Here is a 22,038-nt window from a genome sequence, read left to right as displayed (position 1 = left end):
AGGCCGGAGGTGCCAGCCCGCCTGCCCTTCCTCTCTTCCTCTCCACGGGCTGCACATCTGGGCTCAAGGCAGAATGATTCACTTACAAACAGAAATACCGAAAACAACAGAACTCTGCAGGCTCTGCCAGCATCAACTGCTGATTCCCCCGTCCACAGGGATCTCAGTCAAGCTTCTTATTGACTCAATCCGTGCAACATCTTCATTATTCTGCCCACTGGGGGGAATGGAGAATGTGAGATGAGCCAATGTGTCCAAAGTCATCGAGTTCATCATTAGCAGAACCAGAAGGAGAACCGGAGGCTGTGGCTGCTGAGCCGGAGCTTCTGTGGGAGCCGAGGCTGGGTCAGGCTCTGTCCATTAGGCCTTCCTCTCTGGTAATAGATGCATTTTCAGTTTTCAGATGTACAAGATGATGCTGTCTGTGCTGCTGGGCAACTTCTTGAGAAGCAGGCACCTGAGAGTTGAGTGGGGGGGAGGGCAGCACTTTTCCAGCTCACGTTTACAAGTTGTGGGAACCAAGCTAATAGCCAGGACCATACCTTGCCTCATAGGTACATTGTCAGGCTGCCTCTGCTGGCAGGTTTCTTGCTGCTTGCCAGCACCGAGGCAGTCACTAATCAGGTAAACCAGTGTGGAAGAAGCATGTCTACCATATCAAATCATTGCCAAATGAGCCTTCCTTTTGGGTCCTCTGCAGACCTGATAAATGTGGCCGGCTCACGTATGCTCAAATGCTCATTCATTCAGCTGGCCTTGAGTGAGGCCCATCTTTGTTCCTGCTCTGTGCTAGGTAAAGCTACCATCTGGTCTTTGCTTCTGAGAGCTACACTCCTGGCCGAATGGGGAAGAAGGGTGTGTAAACAAATGTGTCAGAGTGGGCCTTAGGGCTGTAAAAGACCTTGTGACGGCACAGGGAGCAAGGATCTCGCTTTTGGGGAGTCGGCAAAGACTTCAAAGAAGTTACACTGGAGCTGGGTCTTGAAAGATGAGTAAGAAGGGAGGGCCGGGCATTCTCTGCACAAGGAATGGTGAGTGGAAAGGCAGGGAAGTGTGACAGAGCATGAAGAAACCCAGGATCCTTTTGCAGATGTAAGCTATATAACTTTCCATTACGGTATCTCAAGGGCTTAATAATTTAAAGTTAGACTTCCGGGTAAACTATCACTCCAGTTTACTGATTTTCCATGGCCTTTGCTTCCCCACCCCACCACCACCCCCGCCTCTGCTTCTGTGCCAGCCTTTTGGCCTTTCTGCAGTCCTCTGCACTTAGCTCAAAAGCTGTGGTGAAACATGCCATTTCAATTTGTTCATTCTAAATTTTGCACCAATCACATTGGCCCACTGAATGGCTTAGCTATATGTTCTAGATTTCTCGGAGCAGCAACAGGAGGCTGTTTTTCCCTAGAGTCAATCCCAAGGAAGCAGAGCCTGCCTGCCATGGGGAGGGATGGCACAAAATCTCTGGAGACACCTGGACTCCATGTGCTAGGCCTCTGCTGCCCCATGTCTATTCTCAACCAAATGGCCTGTTTGCTTAGCTGCTGACTGCTGTCTTCATTAAAGGGACATTAAAACACTTGGTTTGAGTGTAGCAAGGTAATGAATAGTTCTTGTGTGGACTCTTAAGTAAACTATTAGGGGACTTGCCCCAGTACACCTTTACTAATCTGCTGATGAGCATTAGCCACTTCTAGAGCATTGAAAGGGCCCACGAGTTAGAGTTTTTGTAATGAAAGTGACCCCCCCGCCACCATTTCTGTAGCCTCTAGAGCTTTTCACAACATTTCTTCCATTGATCCTCATAAACAACCCTTTAAAGTTGGGAGGGTGGAGATCTGTGTCCCTATTTTACCAACTGGGAGATTGAACCTTGTGGGGTTAAATGATCCCAAGTGGTTCCGACGTTATTGGAACCGTCATGATCACGGTGCTGGGAGCTTTCCTACTACCACGAGCTACCTGCTGCTGAGCCATCCTCCCCCCATGGCTGGGGGGAGGCGGGGGGGATGGAATGTGGGCAGAGGCAGCGCTCCCACATTTACAGGACAGCTAGCTGCCATCATGCATGCAGTCTACACACTCCCTGCACCGTTCGCTGCACACTCGCCTTAAGAAGGACCTCCAAATGTTTCCCGTGTTAGTCCCATGCTAGTACAGTAAAGAGCGATAAAGAGCAACCTCAGGAAGGAAATACCCCTCCAAGATGTAAGTCATTTACTCCCTTTTTACCAGCAGGATCAGGTTCAACCTGCATAAATCTATTTTGGCGTATTTTAATTGCTTGTAAACTGTTTCCTGGATATGCCACCGACCATGAATAATTAGAATGATTTCAATCACTGGGTTTTTGAAAGTGAACGGGAGGGCAGACAAGAAGGGGCTGCTCAGAAGGGAGAGTCATTAGTTAAAGCCTGAGTGGGAGCATTGTCTCCTCCATCTCTTGTTTTTTTCATGATGTGACTAAAGCCGCCTGTTTTTTAGCTACTCTGGCTGCCCTTCATATTTTTATGCATCTCTCATGTTAAGTAATGCTAGCTGCTGACAATGACCAGACCCAAGTGGCCAGTGTCAGAGTCATTCATTCACTCATCCAAGATGGATGGAGCACCTGCTATATGCCAGGCCCGGACAAAATCTCAAGGATAAGAAAAAGAATAATGCCCAGTTCCCAACCTTGAGGAGACCATGGCCTGGTGGGGGAGATGGGCACATAGAGAAACAATTACACTATGGTGTGATAAGTACTAGAATAGAGAGGTTGACAGCAAGCTGTGGGAAAGCAGAGGAGGAACTTTCTCCATCGGGGGCGGTTGGGGCCAGTGCAGCCGAGAAGCAACATTTAGCAGGGGTGCAAGGGAAGCAGAAGACTTGACCAGATAAGGAGGAGTAGGAGAGACACTCCAGTGCAGTGTGGCTACAGTGTGGAGGCCGGAGCCTGGCCCGTGGTGTGAGATAAGACTGGAGGAGTCAGTTGCGCCAGACTGTGAAGGCCTTTGTATGTCCTGCCTGAGAGTTTGGACTGGGTCCTACAGTCCGTGGGGAGCCAACCACGGTTTTTAAGCAGGGGGAATGACATGATCAGATCTGAATTTCGGACGGAAAACTCAGGGAGGGAGGGGAGACAGGGAAATCGGTTAGAGGCTGACTCAGAGAGCACAGCTTTGCTTTATCTTCCCTCTGGACTCCAGGAGCTCTTGCCTGCATGTCTATTATGGCACTTACCGCAGAGCGTTAGAGCTGCTTGTTTGCACAGCTGCCTCGCCATCCACTCCTTGGGGGCAGGGGCTGAGTCTCAGTCATCTCTTCGCACCCAGAGCCTGGTACACAGGAGTCCTTGGGAGACATTGGTATCAAGCGAATGAGGGAACAAATGAATCAATAGGATATAAGCAAGTTCAACTCTGATTTGCTCCCAATTAACCACTGTGATGGATATATCAGACAGAAATCCTACTCTGATAGAATATCAAGTCCATCCATGACTTTTCCTCTGCCTCTGCCAAGCCCATCAACCTATCATTGTCCATCACAAAGGAAGGATGTGCTATTCAGAGAAGACAAGAAAGTTGCTTACAGAGCTGTGCTGGTGCTACTTATGACCCTGTACTCTGTTCTTTCTCACAAATTAATTTTTGATGACTTGTTTAGAACGTATCTTCATTGTCTTCATTCTGCTCCTTCTGCCTTTCTTACCTTCTCTCCCTGCCTATTTAAATCTCGTTCATCCTTCGAGGCCAGTTCAGTTGCTTCCCATCACGCATCACCCAGCCCCACGCTCAGAATTCCCACTTGAGTTCCCATAGCTCCAGAGAAATGACTCACCTGTAGTGTTCATCTCATCATAGTTCTTCCTGCACCTCTCTGCCTTCTCTACTAGACTGCAGGCTCCTCAAGGCCAGGGATTGTCTGCTTCATCATTGTCTCCCTAGCATCTCCCCACCCTGCATCCTGCCTCAGAAGATAACCAGTGAGTGTTTTCAAATAATACCCCAAGCATATTGCATGCTGTCTGGCTGTCCCCTTAGAGATAGTGCCAGTCTTGGGAGTACCCTATGCCTCTCTCTATCTTCTTGCACCCAGTGAGATATGTTTTTCTTCATCTGACAAATGGCAAGAAGAAAAATCATTGTTCGTCAAACAATGGGAATATCTCCCAGAGATAGAAATCCCCTAATCTCTATCCCCTAATCCCATATCATTTGGGGTATTTTGAAAGCACAAAATCCAGTGCCTCTAAACAAAACATAAGCACACTGATCCATTCAGGGCCATAAATTCAAATCTTTGCTGAGTAGCTTATTGTATGATGGGTCTCACCTATGGTGCTGAGTGAACAAAAAGAGAAGATGAACATTCTCTTTGAAGGAGTTATACTGAATTAGCTCAACTTAGAACACAGTAAGCATCAGGTACCAAGAATTCAAGTTTTCCAGGTAGAAATGTCCGGCAGACAATTATTAATTCAAGTCAGAGGCCAGGGATAAACACTGAACCCAAAAATTTAGGATCTCTGCATGCAAGTGATTTAAACCACAGCAGAGAGTGTAAACTCTTGCAGAGAGAGAGAAAAGAGCTGAGAGGACAACCTGAGGGCACCTACGTTTAAGAGATAGGTAAAGGAAAATGATCCAGGGAAGGAGACTGACGAGGAACAGAGAGAGGAGTGGTGATGAGAGAGAAGACAGTGCCAAAGATGAGGCAGTAGTTGATGACAGGTGCTGCAGAGAGATCAAATAGGGTGAGCGATCACTGAAAAGAAGACATTAGGTTGGGTAATTAGGGGGTCGCTCTTGGTCTCCTAAGGCAGGAATAGCAAATATAGGGCACGTATGACTACATCCCTCCAGCCCCCACCCTGCCTACCATGTATTCCCATGAATTACTTAACAAACTGATTTGGGCACATTTTCCTGCTGAACCTAGACACAGCCTCAGAATCCTTCTCAACATAGTACCCCCAAGCAGCTACTACCAATCAGTCAGAGTTGCCAACAAGCTAAAATCTCTTCGCCATTCTTCTAGAAAACAGTTCAGTGGAGGTGTGGGGAAGAATTCAGACAGCAGCATGTTGAAGTGTCTGAGAAATGAAGAGGTCAAGGCGCTGAAGAAAAAAGAGATCTTAAGAAGTTTAGCAGTGAAGGAACAGAGAGGGCAGTTGCTTGAAGGAGTGTAAGGATCGGGCCAAGGCAGCACTTACAATCCTCTAGTAGAATCCATTTCTTTTTTTTTTTTTAAGGCCGCACCCCGCGGCATGCAGGATCTTAGCTCCCCGACCAGGGATCAAACCTGCGCCCCCTGCAGTGGAAGCGCAGAATCTTAACCGCTGGACCACAGGGAAGTCCCAGAATCCATTTTCTTAAGGTCATCTTAGTACTTGTCCAGCAGCAAGCCAGGTAAAGCAATATCCCTGTACTCTTCCTTCTTCTATCCCCACCCTTGGCTAAAGGAAAAATTGATGTAAAAAAGCTTTGTGTGTAGGCTTGTTTCCAAAATATTCATTTGATCAACAGAGACATATGGTATAACCAGAGTTGGCCCTGCACATATTTATGAAGGAGGAATTCTCTCTAATAGTGGAAATTTGAGGATCAGCCGTAATGTGGGGAAGATATTAGTCTTGGCCAGGGCCCTTCCCCCAAACCCCTTGAAACCACACCCTGAAGGAAAGCCTTGGCCTGCAGGGAGTCCCCCTAGTGAAGTGGCAGCCACCCTGCCCTTGTCTCCTCTGCCACCTCCTCTGTGCGTGCCTCCCCTTCCTTGCCAATTTACCCCATACACATGTTTTTATCTCCTCTCCTTTCTATCACCTCTGTCCCCCTGCCTCTTTCCTGCCACTTCCAAGTTCTCATTCCCTCCTCCTCTCTTCCATTTTTCTCTCTCTCTCTCTCTTTTTTTTTTTGCAATTTGCTTATTTTTTTTGGCTGTGCGGCATGTGGGATCTTAGTTCCCTGACCAGGGATCGAACCTACATCCCCTGCATTGGAAGCGTGGAGTCCACTGACCACCAGAGAAGTCCTCTTCCATTTTTCTTAGTCTCATTCATTTGGATCCTTCTCTTCTTGTTCTCTCTACCCTCTTTCTGGCTTCAGAGTTTTGGAATACAGGGTAAGCTCTTCACAAGTTCACCCTCATTCACTCTGAATGGACATTAGTAAAGAAATTCAGTTTTGCTACTATCCATTATATGTAGAACTCCTGTTTCTTTGTACAGTTGATAAAGCACAATAAATAATAATAATAATATCTATCATTTAATAATAACATTTACTGAGTACTTACTGTGCTCCAGGCACTGTTCTATGTGCTTTACATGAATTAACTTACTGTCACAACTCTACAAGTACCTTCTCTTATTATCCCCATTTTACAAAGAAAACCAGGGCACAGAACAGTTAAGTAACTTGCCTAAGGTCACACAGCTAGTAAATGGTGGAGCAAGGATTTAGGGCTCATCCCCTATGACTCCAGAAATCTCATTCTTTAACCACTATGCTTTTTGCTTCCTGTTGTGATGGAAAGCCCACTGGACTGAAAGTCCTAAGCCATGGGTTCAAGTTCACATCTGTTACTTTAGCACTGTGATTTTCTACAAGTCACCTCACTTGTCCAGTGACCCACACGTGTGAGGACAGTTTACTGTACTCTAGCCAGTACCACACAGTTAAGCTTAGATTTATTCCTCTGCCCTTCCTGTAATTATCTTTCTCATTTAGATCTTCATCTCCTCAAGAGCAGTCACCAGAACTTATTCTTTGTTTGTACTCAGCTTCCCCTCAAGAACCTAGAATAATGTTCAGCACCTAATAGAACATGTGCGTGTACACACACACACACACACACACACACACTACTGTGGGTTAACTAACATACACAGTACACTAAAGGGCTATATATGTGTGTGTGTTCATGAAGCCTCTAAGTACTTTAGCTAATGAGATAAGACTAGTTAATACTGGGCATATTCTTCATTTAAATATAATCGGTGCTCAAATGAGCTAAGAGTTCCCAGGTTTACCTGATTATTTTGCTTAATAAAATTTTTTATACCAATAGTTAAAATACCATTAAAACTTCTGGATAATGAAACTATTTCCATGCCTTATTCATTCATTCACTTATTCATTCAAACAGTTCTTGGCACTGGTGTATGAGCCTCACCATGAAGCACTTCTTAAGTAGGGACCCTGTTCAAGTTGTGAGATGAGCTCCACAGGTGGGATACAGATACAGTCTAGACGGGGCTCTGGGTTTCCATCCTCGTGTCCACTCCACATGTAACATCTTGTCTCCAGTAGCCCACATCTCCCCGACCTCTCAGTCATGCTCTGGACAATCCTAATTCCCCGTTCCCCTGCCTACAAGCAATCGCCTTTGATGTGCTGCTTCCTGCCAGTTCAGTCCAACGACTAACGGGGTTATTATTTTTGTTTGTTTGTGTTGTAAAGCCATGGCAATAAAATTTACTCCCAATAATACCACTGCAATTTTGTGTCCTTAAAATGTACCATAAGTGATATATGTAATAACTGAATTTCCTGTAAATAGAAATGTTTTTCTGGGGAAAAGAGGGCTTTTTTGTTTCCATCATGGTTGGGCCCAGGTTCTTTGATGGAGTAATTGGTGACATAAGAAAGGTTGAGAAGCATCTTACAAGACCATGTTATGGTTCAAAGTGCTGATGCTCTGTCACTCTTGTTGTGATGAGTTCTGTTCCCAGGGTGAGTCAAGACAAGAAATGCTCTTCCTGGCCAGGGCCCACATCACAATCACCAGCACGACCTCCCTAGCTGATGACAGAGCAAAGCCTCAGGGGTCTGTAAGAGGGATTGGCATCAACCTTGGGCTTACCCTGATAGGATCAAGTCTAGTTTCTAGGAAAGGGTAAACCTTGAGTTAGCAATAAAAATTTTGAGAGCTTTTTGGAGTAATATAAAAAGGGGTCTGGCTTTTTATACTGACTAGGAGGGAGGGATGTTAGTTTAGCCGCAGGAGTCTATTGCCAGTGTGGCAAGTGTATTCCTTTAGGCATCTTTCTCATGCTGAATGTCATCCCTAAGGCTCTAAGAGATTTTACTTTACCATTCTGTTTCTTCTTCTCTGGTTGCTCTTTTTCTGCCTAGTCACTGGCTCTTTTTATCCCCCTACTACATTAGTCCTCAGCCATGACCTCACTTCCACACACCATCATCACATCTCCAGCTGCCTGCTAGACGGAGTGACCCACATATCCTACTGTCATCTCAAACCCACGAAACCCAAGCCCATCCCCTTCCCTGAGCCAGACTAGCTCTTCCTACTACTTTATCCCAGCTCTATCAGTGGCACTGATTCTCCTACTTACCCCGACTCAAAACCTAGGAGTCAACTTTGACCTCCCCTGCTCTCTTTCCTCCACAGCCAACCACTTACCAAAGTCCTCGGAAGTCTACCTTCACAATGTCTCTTTCCCATCCTCTCCATCCCCACAGCAATCACTCTTGTTCAAGCCCTTGCTATCTCCCCCTTGAACTATGGCAGTGGCCTCCACACTGGTCATCCAGCCTTTGTATACTGCTCCCAGGTGTCCTAAGGCACAGCTCCAGTCCTGATATGCCTGTCACATCAAGTCCTGTCTCCTCAACCTGGGGTTCAAGGCTTCCCTTGCTCTCCTTCTAGAACTTTAGCCAACTTCCCAGACTTGTCCTCCCTCCACTAACTACCCTCCAACCCCACCCCATCCCTGCCTATTTGCAATCGCCCACCCTTCAAGACCCTGATTCTCCCTACTGGATGTGCATGTCTTCAGAATTTCATTCCTTCAACAAACATGAATTGAGTACCTATTATTTTCCAAGCCCTATGCTAGGAGCTGTAGGTAATAGAAATATGAATACAACAGTATTCTTCCCTTGTGGCATTCTGGCTAAGGAGCTAGAAAGACAGATATAAACAACTCAAAATCCCTATCAGGCTGCCTCTGACTCCCATCCTGTGGGCTCTTCCCCTCAGCCTATAAATATACTTTTAAGACCCTCCCATCTTAAAATACCACCCTACTCCAGTCCCACCCCTGTACCAAACTCTTAAAAAAAGGAGAGTGTATGTGTGTATTCTTACCGTCATTCTTTTTTTTTTAAATTTTTATTTATTTATATATTTTTGGCCACACCACATGGCATGTGAGATCCTAGTTCCCTCACCAGGAATCGAACCCACACCCCCTGCATTGGAAGGGTGGAGTCTTAACCACTGGACCACCAGGGAAGTCCCCATCATTCTTACCTCTACTTCTTCCCATCAACTCTTCAGCCCCCTCCAGTCAGGCCTTGTCCACACCCTCCACTGACTTTGCTGCAGCAAAGATCTTCCCATGGACAAATCGGAAGACCACCCTCCTTTTACTTCAGCTGTCTGCAACATCTCAAATCATCACCAGAACTGTTTCCTCTCCCTCTGTCCACCTCTGAAGTGTTGGCTGTTCCCCATGATTCTTTCCTCACCTCTCTTCTCTTCTCTTACTCTATAGGAAGTCTCCCATGCTGGCCAAGGCAATTCCTTGGCAATTCTCATCCAATTCCTTTATGTCATTGATAACTCCCAAATCTATAACACATATTCTGTATCTTAGGCCCAACCTCTCACCTGAATTACAGACCACTGTATCATCACGATTCTGACCCTAAACATGCTCCCCGTTGAACCCCCCTCACACATATACACCCCACCACAAACCCTTGTCCTCTGCTTGTATTCCTCACCCTGTCACTGTACCTCCTACACCGTGGGAAATCCTTGACTCTCTCTTCTGCCTTACTTCCCACATCCAACTCATTGTTTAGTCCTATTGATGCTATCTTTTAAGTTTTTCACTCTCGGTTCCTCCCACAACTGTTCTGGCTCAGGCCCTGTTACCACTCAACATGGCTCTAGCACCAACCTTGTCACTGGTCTCCCTATTTGCATTCCTCCCCTCAGATTCCATTCCATTCTCTACACTGTAGCCATTGAGTCCTCTCAAGTGCCCAGCTGATCTGTTCATCCCCTCATTTCCAAGCTCCCCCAAGTTTCCATTCACTTATGCCACAAATAGTTACTTGCCACCTCCTAGGGACAAGCACTGTTTTGGGAACTGGCACTGACATTGGGGAGCAAAAGAGTGTTTGGCCCTCGTGGACCTTCTAGTCTGGGATCAGGCCAAATGCCTTAGTGTGGGGAACACGCAGCGCCTACCGTGAAACTCATGCTGCCTCCCCAGCCTCGTGTCCTGATCCTCCTTATGCCCTACCCTCGAGCAACATCAAATTGTGCTAAATATGCTGTTCCATTCCACAGTCCCTGCTCTTGCCCAGGCTCTCTTGGGAATGCCTCCCTCCCACCCACCAGGCCCCCTTTGCAGACCCCGCCCTACACAGTCACTTCCTCTGGGGTAGTTTAGAGGCTCCTATGGGTAGTGCTGCTCTCCAGAATGACCTGGGTTCAAATCTCACACCACACGTGCTAGCTGTGTGACCTCTGTCAAGTTATCTGACTATTCTGTGCTTCAGATTCTCATCTTAAAATGGAAGTAATTCTAGAACCTCCACGTGAGTTGGTTGTGAGAATTGTCAGTCCATAAAAAGTGCGCAGACACTTTAAGTGCCTGACACATAAGAAGCCTTTAATCAATATTAACTGTTAACTGTTATTGACATAGAAAACAAACTTATGGTCACCAAAGGGGGAAGAGGGGGATAAATTAGGAGTTTGGAATTAACATATACACACAACTGTATATAAAATAGATAACCAACAAGGACCTACTGTATAGCACAGGGAACTATACTCAATATCTTGTAATGATCTATAAGGGAAAAGAATCTGAAAAAGAATATATATATACATATATACGTATAACTGAATCAGTTTGCTGTACATCAGAAACTAACACGACATTGTAAATCAACTATACTTCAATTTTTAAAAAGAGAAAAAACATTAACTGTTATTACTTGTGACTTTAGTATTATCATACTGTTCTCATCATACTGACCCCTCCTACTAAGCATATCTTACAATCTTTGCACCCCAGTGACTAACCTAATCAGGTTAGGTACTTAATAAAGTATCTATTAAGTACCTACTGACACCTAGTCAGTAGGTACTTAATAAATGTTGAAGGAAGGATAAAAGGATTGGCTGTGCCGGGTTTGTGGTTTGGTTTCCTGTGACCACATAGGATTAGGAAGGAATAACAACAACCTTAAGGCTTCTTCTGAATATCTTCTTGACCAAATATCTAAGCGTATGCTGTTTGCATTGCATGAGCAAGAGCTGGAGGGGAGTGAGCAAGAAAGGCACATTGAGCTGGCCTGAACCGAGCAAGACTGAGCTATTTTCCTTTCTTTATTCATTGACTCTTGGGTCGAGAAGGGACCTGCTCCCCTCAAGTGCTATTCCCTTCCACTCCCATCCTTCAGCCCCACCTCATCCTTTCCATTTGCCCCATTCCTGCTACCATGTTCCCCTCAAACACGCATAAATGGAAAGCCAGAAAGCAAAAGGAGCACTGAGGAAAAAGGGGAAGGGGTGGAGAAGGGTTAGCACCTCCCTTCTTCCTTTGCTGAGATCAAAGCCAGCCGTTTGCACTTGCCAGCCCCCTGGACTCTTTCATACCCTGCTCCACCTGTCTGGGAATGGCATCGCCGCTTGCCTGTTTCCTTTCCTCTTCAACACTGGAGGGCAATTTCAGGGTGGGGCTTTGAGCTATTTCTACTGCTGGCCAAATCCCTCCACCCCAACATCTTTGTCTTATTGATCAGATTTCCTTTCCACCTTGCCAGTAAGTAACAAGTGGCTGAGCACAGGGCAGGAAACTATGAGAGAAGTCAGTTTCTCCACCGGCTCTAGGCGGAGCTCATGGTTTAAACAAGCGGGAAGCCACTGGGACTGCTGGGCTTTGTCTGGCAGGAGGAACAGGCTCTTCTTTCTGCATCGTGGGGGGCCCCCAGTGCTTGGCCCAACATCCCCCAGGGTCTGGGTGAGGCACTGGTTAGGCAATAGCTTCTTGCCTCAGAAGAAGGGAATTCACATGTACTGACATCCTACCCTGTGCTGGGCCCTGTGGTCGGCCCTTTAATGTATATTATCTCTGTGATTCCTAACAACCCAGCCAGGTCAGGATTTATCATTCCTCTGGTAGCAAGGACTAAAAGAGATTACGAAGCTCGCCTGAGGCACACAGCTCTATTGGGTATGAAAATCCAGCTCTGCCTAACTCCGAGGCCGGGGCTCTTGCCACCTCATCATGCTTCCTCATGCTTCCTCAAGAGCCGAAAAACTGTTCATGCCATAAATTGGCTCTTTGCATTATTCCACAGAATTAACTGAACGGCCAGCTAAATCTTGTGTGAATTAATGTAATTCAACATAATTTTAAAGTAAAGGTTGAAGGAAATTCAACTCTACAGGCTCCACAAAGAGAATGCGACAGAAGTTTCTGCCTTTGCAGAGTTCATGGTCCCGTAGAAAGGAGTTAACGAGTGCAAAACTAAAAGCATAATATAACACAGAAACAGAAATACCACGAGAGAGCCAGAGAGGGGAAGAGGGCACCGCACCACCTTTGCCTTAGATACAGCCTCTGCCTTCCCGGTGCCTGTCACTTCCCTCAGCCCCAAGCAGAGCCTCCCAAGGCTAGGACCAGTCAGCTGCCATGTGGAACTGGATCACAAAACAAGGACTTTCTTAAATCAGCTGGGTCCCCTAGCCTAAGAATAGTGCGAATAAGCAGGACCTGGGAATAATATTTGATTGGCAAAGGTGGGAAGAAGTTTAGGAGCCCACGCTTACCTGCAGCCAGCCTGCTTCAGCAAAGAATGGGTTATTTATGGGTTAGTTAAAGCCAGGTGCTCATGCAGCCAGGACAGGAGCCTTGATCCCAGTCAAGCTGAGCTCTCACGTGGCAGTCAGTTCTGGCCCCAGCTGACCGTCTTGCAACCATGTGCTCTTGGCCCAAGAGGGGGCTAAAGCCAGAGAACGCGGCTGAGCGTGCGGCAGGCCCTCACAATGAGGACACGTTGTTCCAGACGCTCAGCCCGAAACAGATAGCTCACAACATGCCTTGCTGACAGAGGATCAGCAGTGTTATCTTCGTAGATGGAGACAGAACATTCCCTCCTCCTAGACCTCAGCGAGGCCCCCTGACTCTGATTTTTATAGCACTTTGATGCCACGGGTTTGGGTCCCCCAGAGTGGCTTCTTCGTTGCAGCTGCCTTTCTTCTATTGCTCTCTCTAAACCTGTCTTTCCATACCCATGAAATGAGTGTACTACTTGACACCTTCTGGAGGAAGAGAGGCCGTCCAAGGAGAGAGGGCCACACCTGTTTGAAGCCTTCTCTTCCAGAGTCAAGCCCACGAGGTTCTCGGGCTTGGACTGAGGGGCCCTCCTTGGCTAAAAATACAAACCTCTCAGGTTTCTTTGATCAGAATGGGAGAGTTAGTTTCTGGATGTGTCCCCCAGGTAACCCCTCTTGTCCATTCCATATATGGATGTGGTAAAGATGATCTCTAATCTACAGAATTCGGGGCTTCAGGCATCAGAGAGTAATAACCCCAGCAGGAAGGAACTAGACCCCTCTTTCCTTTTTAGTTCAGTCCAAAAAAAAAAAAAAAAAAGCATTATAAGCATTGGCACAGTCTCGGTCATTTTTCTTTTAATTAGATGTGTGGAGTCTTCTGTCATGGATGTGCAAAAGCCATCTCCCCATCAAATTACTCCCATAGATTCCACAAAGATGCTGTTAGAATCCCTAGAGATTGTTCCACAACCTCTCCCATGGTGCCAGATGTACATCCAGACTCTTAATAAGGATAATTTGGTGGCAATGGCAATCACCCTGGATTATTTTCTTAGAGGCTCTTTGAATGACATCAAATTCATGACACACAGCAAGATCCCTTTTGCTCATGCCCTCTGTACCATTTTTTTCCATGGAATTTGAATTTCCCTGGCTTACTTACCACCTAACAATATCACTATTGAAAGCACATAATGTTAAGGACCATATGCTCTCTCTCCAGAGAGTGTGCACAAATACTATTTCTGTTAAAAACTAAACAGGAATAGTAGCTTTGCATATTTCCCATTCAAAGGCTTATCCCAATTGAATGATTCCCTTTGTCATGGGGTGTTTTTCCCCAAGCGGGCCCTAATAGAGGAGCTGAATCAGATATTGTGACTTACCAAAGGTCACAAGGAATCATCTAGTGAACTAGAAATAGAATCCAAAGACCTTTATTTTGATTCCCTGAATTTAAAAACAAATAAACTCTACTACGGAGAAAGAAAAACTAGAGAAACCAGGCTCATTTGACATTCCCGGGTCAGGGAATTCAAGACAACCAAAACTAACAGGCAGCTGCCTTGGTCTGTGAGGACTAAGGAGGTGACTAAGGCACAGGTGCTGCCTGCCTTCAAGGAGTTGATAATCCAGTGCAGGGAGATCAGGTCGCTGTTGAAAAATCTCTACACACTGCAGAACGTGCTTGGGAACACCCAGAGGACCCCAGAGGAGGGTTTGTCCATCTTCACAGCCCCCGCAGCAGCAGGCACAGTGACCTGTACGTGACATGCCGGCAAGCACTGTCGATTTGTTGAACAAGGGCCATAAGAGATGTACCAACAGAACACTCTGGGGGTTGGTGGAGAATGAGGGACAGCTTTGCGAAGGAGGCGACATTTGAGCTGTGCCTAGAAGGATGGGGAGGTTTTTCACAGGCAGCAGGGGTTGGGGGAGGGCCTTTGCAGACCCCAGGAAAGAGCAATGGCAAAGATCCTCGGGGGGAGGCAGGGGGTGGGGGAACGAAGCCCAGTCTCATTTGGGAGAGCCCGGAGCAGACAAGTGTGGCTAGAGAGCAGGGGGATAGAGAGGCTAGAGAGAAAAGTTGAGACATGAGCAGAGAGGACCTTGAACACCAAGCCAAAGAATTTCACAGAGGACTGTCATGGGAGGTTTGAAAATGGGGAACGGTTTCCTGCTGCATCCTCCTGCCCTGCCCACCTGGGCCTCCCTTACCTTGTCAGTAGCGGTGGATTTCTCTTGATTGTTCTGTTTGTATGTGGTTTGGTTTGGAGGTTTTCTGTGGTTTAGTTTGTTTTTTGGCCTTTCACTTTTCCTTACAGTTTTTCACAGCATATGGTCCTGATTATGTGCTGGAAATCACGCCAAGCTGCCGGCCAGACCGCAATGAGCCCCACCGAGTCCAGCAAATCCTCAACTACATCAAAGGTGAGCACCACCCCTCGAGTCCTGCCCTCCTCATTCCACCCAGCTTGTGGTGACCCATCAGTGGGGGCTTCCCCCAATACCATTTGTCATTTGGTGGCTAATCTTTGCACCGACTTGGAAGGGAAACCTCTTCTTGGCCTGAGAGCTTGTTGGAATTCCGCACTGGTCACTCTGGTTGGGATTGTCATTTGGCCAGCTAATGTCACCTTCAGGGGAACAAAAGGTTCAACTTTAGGCACCTCCAGTGGAAAGCCAGTTCTAAAGTGTGCCCTGGAACTCTCCCTTTGAAAAGGGCAACAGTAAAATCCTCTCTAAGATGAGGGAAAATCAAGTCAATTCAGACTTGGGGTTGGGGGTAGGGGTGAAGGGTGCTCACAGACATTCTGTTCCAATGCGTTTCCTTGGTTCAGTAGAGCCTCGAGTGACTGTGAGCCCACAGTGAGTAGTCAGGGATTCTGAAGCCCTGGGAGTGGGCTCCCCAGTCTCACTTAGAGCACTGGAGACGTGGCTGCTGCCCTATTCTTCCCTTCCCTGAGGCTGGCCTCCAATTATTCTGGCCTCTGGACAGAGGGAAAATGGCAGTCATCGGGTTATCACCCTCTTGATCACACTGTCCACTAGCTGTTTGGGGACACTATTGGTAGAGCCCCCCTCCCAACCCCAGCTGCTGCTTCTCAACTCAACTCACTTCATCTACCATTTTTTAAAAGTCATTTTGGCACCCACATTCCTGTTTAATTGAATGTGTGTACGTGTGCATATTTTTTTGGATCCTAATTATTTGCAAAGTTAAGAGGCCAAAGGTATCACATTGCCTGTCCTGGAGAGTGAAATTCCCATGTTTATTCATCTAACAACCAAGACAGCACCAGTTCTCCTAACTTTGACTCCCTCATTGGAATAGAATCTAGCATGAAAGGGAGGCCTATTCTGTGTCAGAGTTAGTCTGAGGGAACACGTTGTATCCTGGGCGTCTTTGCCGATGGTGATATTAAGGCCCCGTCCTCTAGTGCAGCCAAGTCTGTGACAACAGCTGAGTCCATACGCAGGGACTCCACGTCCCAGGCTCCTTTGACCAGAGAAAAGTTTCTAAGCTCAAGAGTCATAGACTCATAAGGTTGTGCTCATAGCAATGCTTATTGCCCCTCTCAGGTGTCCCACATCCCTCAGCCTTTCCTTGACCCTGTAGTTTCAAGCCACCTCCCTCTGGCCTCTCAATGGCTACCAGCCTCAGAAGTCCTGACTTCCTAACCAAATCCTCCTCCCTCCTCCAACCTTTTTAAGGCTTTTAAAATCCTTCTTTTCCTGGCCCTTCTTCAGCCCTTCTCACTGCACTGCAGCCCCGATTAACACTCGTGCTCCCACCCTAGTTTCCTACTGCCCTTCTCAGATCCTGGACCAACTTCTCTTACCCCTTTTCCTTCTACCTTGCCATTTTCCCCTCTTCCAGTCTCTAAATCCTGGTAGAGCACAGACAAAGCAATAGAAACAGAGAAACTAAACAAGGCTCTGCAGCTACTTGCTCAAACCTAGGTATGTGCAGATATCTGTATGCCCTCGTGCTTTCCTGCGCACATACCCAAGCACTTATCTCCAGAGACTGGTGACATCTTGCTATTGAGGAAATGGAAATGACAAGCGAGAGAAGACGTAAGGAAGGTAATTCAAAGGGAAGAGAACTAGGAAAGGTTAAGAAACCCAAAAGAAGAATAAATTTTGAAAAGACTTGAAATAAAGGATTAGTTTGAGGGTTGGTTAAAAAATAGTAATAATAATAATAGAAAGTCTTAGAGGATATGTAAGTTACATGGAAGTCAAGATTTTTTAAAAGATCCTAATAGGTTAAAGCAATATTCTGGCTGCAACGCCATGAAATTAAACTGGGAGGAAATATATGGACTAGGAATTGGGTCCTCAAAAGCAACTGGACACACACAAGATGGGAAACATGGCTTTGCAGCATTTTGTCTGCAAGAGAGTTAGGGAGTTTCGTCAGTGTGAGTCACCAGGGCAAGGTGGCCTCCAGAGATGCTAATGCAGTATCGACCTCACTTTAAAAGAACTGGAGACAAATAGAAGCATATGCTCCAGGAGGTCAGTTAGGATGGGGAGAGGACTGGAGCCCAGGCTCCAAGAGATCTTGTTGGAGGAGCTGGGCTTTTGGAGAAAAGAAGACCCAAGGGGATGTGGTTCTATATCTCTGAGAGGCTGTCACAGAGCAGAGGGCATAGACAGAGTCTATGTGGTCACAGGGCACAGATCTAGGATCCATGTGTAGATATTATTAAAAGGCAGATTTTCATTCAAGAGGAAGAAGAATTTTCTAACGATTAGAGCTGTCCAAAGTGGAACAGACTGCCCAGAAAGGAATGAGGTCTCTATTGCTGGAGACATACAAACAGAGACAAGACAGTCACTTGACTGTCATATCGTAGACAGCCTCCTGCATTTGGAGGAGGGTGATTATACTAGGTTATTGTCAATGTTCCTTCCAATCCTAAGATTCTAGGATGCTGTACATTAAAATGAGAAAATAGAAAAACAATAAAAAGAAGATGATGAGAGTGCAGGGGTTGGTAGATGAGTCACAGTTGGGGGGGCACGGGGGAGGTAATGCTGTGTATAGGAAAGAATTGATGAGGAGAAGAAAAGAAACTAGATGGCTGAGAGTGGGTGGGGAGCCAGGACAGCAAGTAGAAGGGCTATAGAATACTAGGAATCTTCAGATTTTTCCATTTAGCCATCCCTTTCATATTGATAAAGTCTTGTGTTCTAGCCATGCAAATGAGCAGAGCACATAAGTCCAGAAGCGAAAAGAAATTCAGTTGAACCTAGAAGAAATGAGGCTAGAAAGAAGTCCAAATGTTGCTAAAAATGGCCAGGCTAACCTGCTATACTGAGACCGTGCCCCTCCAGCCTGGTGACGCATGCTGCCATCAGATAGTGTGTTGCCATGACAATGGTCAGTGTGGAAAGGCTGCTGAATTTTCTGCATTCTGAAAGATTTTCCTGAACCTGCCTACAAGACTATCATTTGTTCTTGCATATAAAACCTCCGTGAGGCTGGCCATTTCTCTCAGTGCCTCCCTCCCCCCACTCATTCCCACCCCCCATTAAACACAAAGGTAGTGGGGCAGAGGCAAGGATTATTTGGGGGAGGTGGATGGCAATGAGGGAGTGGATGGATTAAGCTCCACTCTATGGGAAGGAGGTTCACCAGCATATCTGGTTGAATTTGTTTAACCTTTGAGCTTGGGCTTTCTCTCTTTCTCACATCCCTTAGAAGCACAAAAGGTGGGATTTTTAACCTATTGGAGATGAAACCTGAGGAGGTTCATCGTATAGAGATGCATTCCATATGCCACAGGATGACTGGAGGCACAGGCAGATTTGGACCTCACCTTATTCCATCTTTACTGCCCATTAGACTTTCTAAGAGAGAAAAACGACAAAAATAAAACTATGGAGAGTCCATTCAAGCTGTTAGCTTTATACAGAGAAAAGCTATGTGTTGCTCCCACAAATCGTTCTTCTCGTGCCAATGAATCTTGAAGATATGTGTCACTGTTCACAAGGAAGTGTGGGTTACAGAGTGGATCGCTCAGCCTAGCTCATGACCACTACTGTAAAATCACCCTCACACCATCTTCATGTGCTCAGACTTGTTTGTCTTTCCTCTCTGGTTGACGTACTCCAGAGGAGTTGGCTCACAGTGAACCTTCCAGAGTTGGAACAGTGCTGATGTGATCAATCCCCAGAGGCAGCTAGCTCCCTGAGCCTGCGTAGCTCTGCATGGGGAAACAGGGGTAGAGGTTTTCTAATCCCTGGTACTGATGACATTTGAATCAAGTAAAAGTCCCTAGGGGGCCAAAAGCTTCATGTTGCAGCCCAGGCCCGACCTGGTGGGGGAGTGGGAGGGGAAGGTGAGTTGTATATATGTGAGTATGTGTTGCAGTTGTAACTGGAGGTTTCTACGCTTGGCTCTGTGTTCCCAGATTCTACCCCAAGTTTGCCTAAGTTAGAAAAGTAAACAAATGGGACCAGGAGGAAAGAAGCAGGAGGAGAGGAGGAGGTGGGGGGAGGACACAAGAGGAAAGAGCAGGCCTTGTGCCCATCTGCCCTTTCTGACCCTTAATGAAGGAGGCTTAGTATGGCAGCCTCTATGGTGCTGGGTTGGGGAGATGGGCCAGCAAACTGATATGGGTGTGGGGAGAGACGCCACAGGAGAAATAATAAGAGTAATAGCTACTATTTATCTTACAGATGAGGAATTCAGAGAGTCTCAGAGAGGATAAATGACTTGGCCAAGGTCACCTTTATTCAGTCATTCAGCAAGGAATTACTAAGCACCTACTCTATGCCACACACTGTGCTAATAGGTGTTGGAGCAGACATTTGAACCCGGGTCTGTCTGAATTGAGACTTTGGAGTCAGGCTGTTTGGCCTTTCCAGTGCCCCTCCTCTCTTTGCAGTGTTGCCCTATCAAGGCTACTCATCATCTGCTTTTCCCAATCACCCCTGGTAAACCCCTCCCACCTTGTACTACACACCCAGCTCCTTCCTTGTGGCTGATCCAAAGCACCTGAAATCTGATGTCTCTCTGGAAATGGGAGGAAATCAGCCATGGACAACATTTGAAATTCTGGTCCCTGACCTAGGTCTTTTAGCCATGCCCCTCTCACCCCACCATACTGTAATTGAAACTTCCACTCCATTTTGAGATGAGTAGAGAAGTAAAAGAGAAGGACAGAAGGTGGAAGAAGCCAGACCACGTGACTCCTGCTGCCTGAAGTGTGCTGTGGTCACCAGGCCCAGTGTATTTACAGTTCCACAGCCCCAAGCTGAGACCCTTTGCACATCTACCGGTAATATTCTTTGGAGAACCACTGTGCTGAATGTAAGCAGCACCTCCTCTAGCAGCCTGAAGTCTGGGATTGACATTCTTCTAGGGACTAGCAATTGGGCCATCAGGTCTGGGCATGTCCAAGGCCTGCTGGAGCCCCCAGCTTGAAGCAGTGCTCCTGCCCTGTGGGACTCTACACCATGGAAACTCGGCTTACTTCCACACCTTCTCTTGCTTCCTGAGAAGCCATGAGGGTAAATTGAAAGTCAGGGTTGGTCCCAAGACAGACTGACCATTTGCTTTAGGGCTTCTTGGAAGGACTTTGGAGCAGGATTGTGGAGGCTACTCTGAGCCAATTTGCATGACTTCAGGTGAGGATCTCTGTGATGTCCATCCCTTATCTCCCTTCGCCATCCCCTATCCTTTCTTCAGCCCTCTTCAGCCCCCTGTGGTCTCTTCCAGGAGCCTCGCTTGCTTCACTAAAGTGTGTAAGAATTGGAAAGGTTGGTTCTTGTTGTTGTTACTGTCATTGTTAAGCAAAAAAGTTGTAAATATATCATGCTGAAAATTTTAGAAATTCTAAAATTAAAATGAAGGCTGCTCCCCAAAGTTCTAGTAACTTTGACGGCGGCTTTTAACAAAGGATGAAAACCCTTGGCAGGTTACTTTTGAAGACTTGAAATACCTACCCAAATCCAGGAGGTGGGAACTCCCATTATTGAAAGCCTACTGTGGGTCACCATGCTGGATTCTTTACATTTCATCCTCACTATTACCTCATGAGGTAGGAAACTGGTGCCCGCAGAGCTAATGTAACATGCCCACAGTCACGTAACAAGTAAGTGGTGACATCAGGATTTGAATCTAGGCCTGGTGCCCCTCCTCTTCTTGGCACTATTGCTCAGTCAAGTCTACTCATCATCCCTGTCCACTCTTTCCAGTCGCCCCTAGTAAACCCTTCCCACCTTGCAATGTCTCCCAAAGTGAGGTTCGGAATGAGGTCAATTTTAAGAAGTATCATTGTGTCTCCACTTTAAAGCCCAGCTAAATCAATCAATGAATATTTTTTGGAACTTCCCGTGTGCTTGGTGTCATGGGAGATATAAGAGAAGTTTAAGACATGAACCCTGCTTCTAAAAAACAGCTGAGAAGTCTAGGTGAGGAGACAAAACTAACCCCCTTAGACAGATCAGGACATAATAAGGGCTGGTGCAAGGTAGAAGAAGAAGAGAAGTGAGAAGAGAAGGAGAGTGCTTTCAGAAGGCTGGGATGTTTTGAATAGATAGAATAGGGAAGTGCTCATATGCAACGGAAACTTGGATAGGTGGGAGCCCGGGGCAGTTGGCAGGTTTCCTTGAATTTCAGACTGAATTGTCCATATCAGATACAATAAATTGGGAGCCATTCTAGGTTCTGGAATTAGGACATGCCATGATGCAGTGATGTTTGGATGGATCATGGTGGTATTCCAAGGGTGAGCCTGCAAAGACCTGGACCAGAACAGTGGTGGTAGGCTACTCCCTATCCTATTCCTCCCGAATGGCTGAGAGCTGTTAAGAAGAGAGTATCAACAGCACTTAGAGGTATGTCATTTATAGGGGATCAAGGAGAAAGGAAGGAGTAAAGATGACTCTGAGGTTTCCAACCTGGATACCAACTGGGATGGGGAGCCATTGAGGCTGGGGGATAGTTTTACAGAAACATATACTTGATGTGTTCTCTTTCAATACATTGAGTTTGAGGTATGATACAATATCAGTATAACTACATGGAAGAATTTGTTGCAGCCAATTAAAAATAAAGTTTTAAAGATAATTTGATGACAAGAGAATAATGCTCATGGTAACAATCTTAAGTGAAAAAAGATATGAAATGATTTAATACCATATAGTCTCAATTTTGTAAATATACATAATGTGTGTGTGAGTGAGTGTGTGGATATGCAT

General features: G+C 46.3%; 1 protein-coding gene across 3 annotated transcripts in view; it reads left to right on the top strand.

Annotated features, from left to right (window-relative positions):
• HDAC8 (histone deacetylase 8) overlaps positions 1–22,038 on the top strand; it is a 244,369-nt gene that overhangs the window by 205,003 nt on the left and 17,328 nt on the right. For 2 of the 3 annotated variants that reach the window (XM_027099640.1, XM_027099641.1), the window contains exon 10: positions 15,144–15,249. In XM_027099640.1, coding sequence (XP_026955441.1) covers positions 15,144–15,249 — 106 coding nt within the window. Of the gene's footprint in view, positions 1–15,143; positions 15,250–19,512; positions 20,464–22,038 lie in introns of all 3 variants that reach the window. The other variant, XR_003431285.1, reaches the window with a different exon arrangement.

This window comes from Aethalodelphis obliquidens, unplaced genomic scaffold (assembly GCF_003676395.1).
Source record: "Aethalodelphis obliquidens isolate GAN/ISIS:26980383/991018 unplaced genomic scaffold, ASM367639v1 scaffold135, whole genome shotgun sequence".
Lineage (NCBI taxonomy): Eukaryota > Metazoa > Chordata > Mammalia > Artiodactyla > Delphinidae > Aethalodelphis > Aethalodelphis obliquidens.
This window is presented reverse-complemented; position numbering and strand designations above follow the sequence as displayed.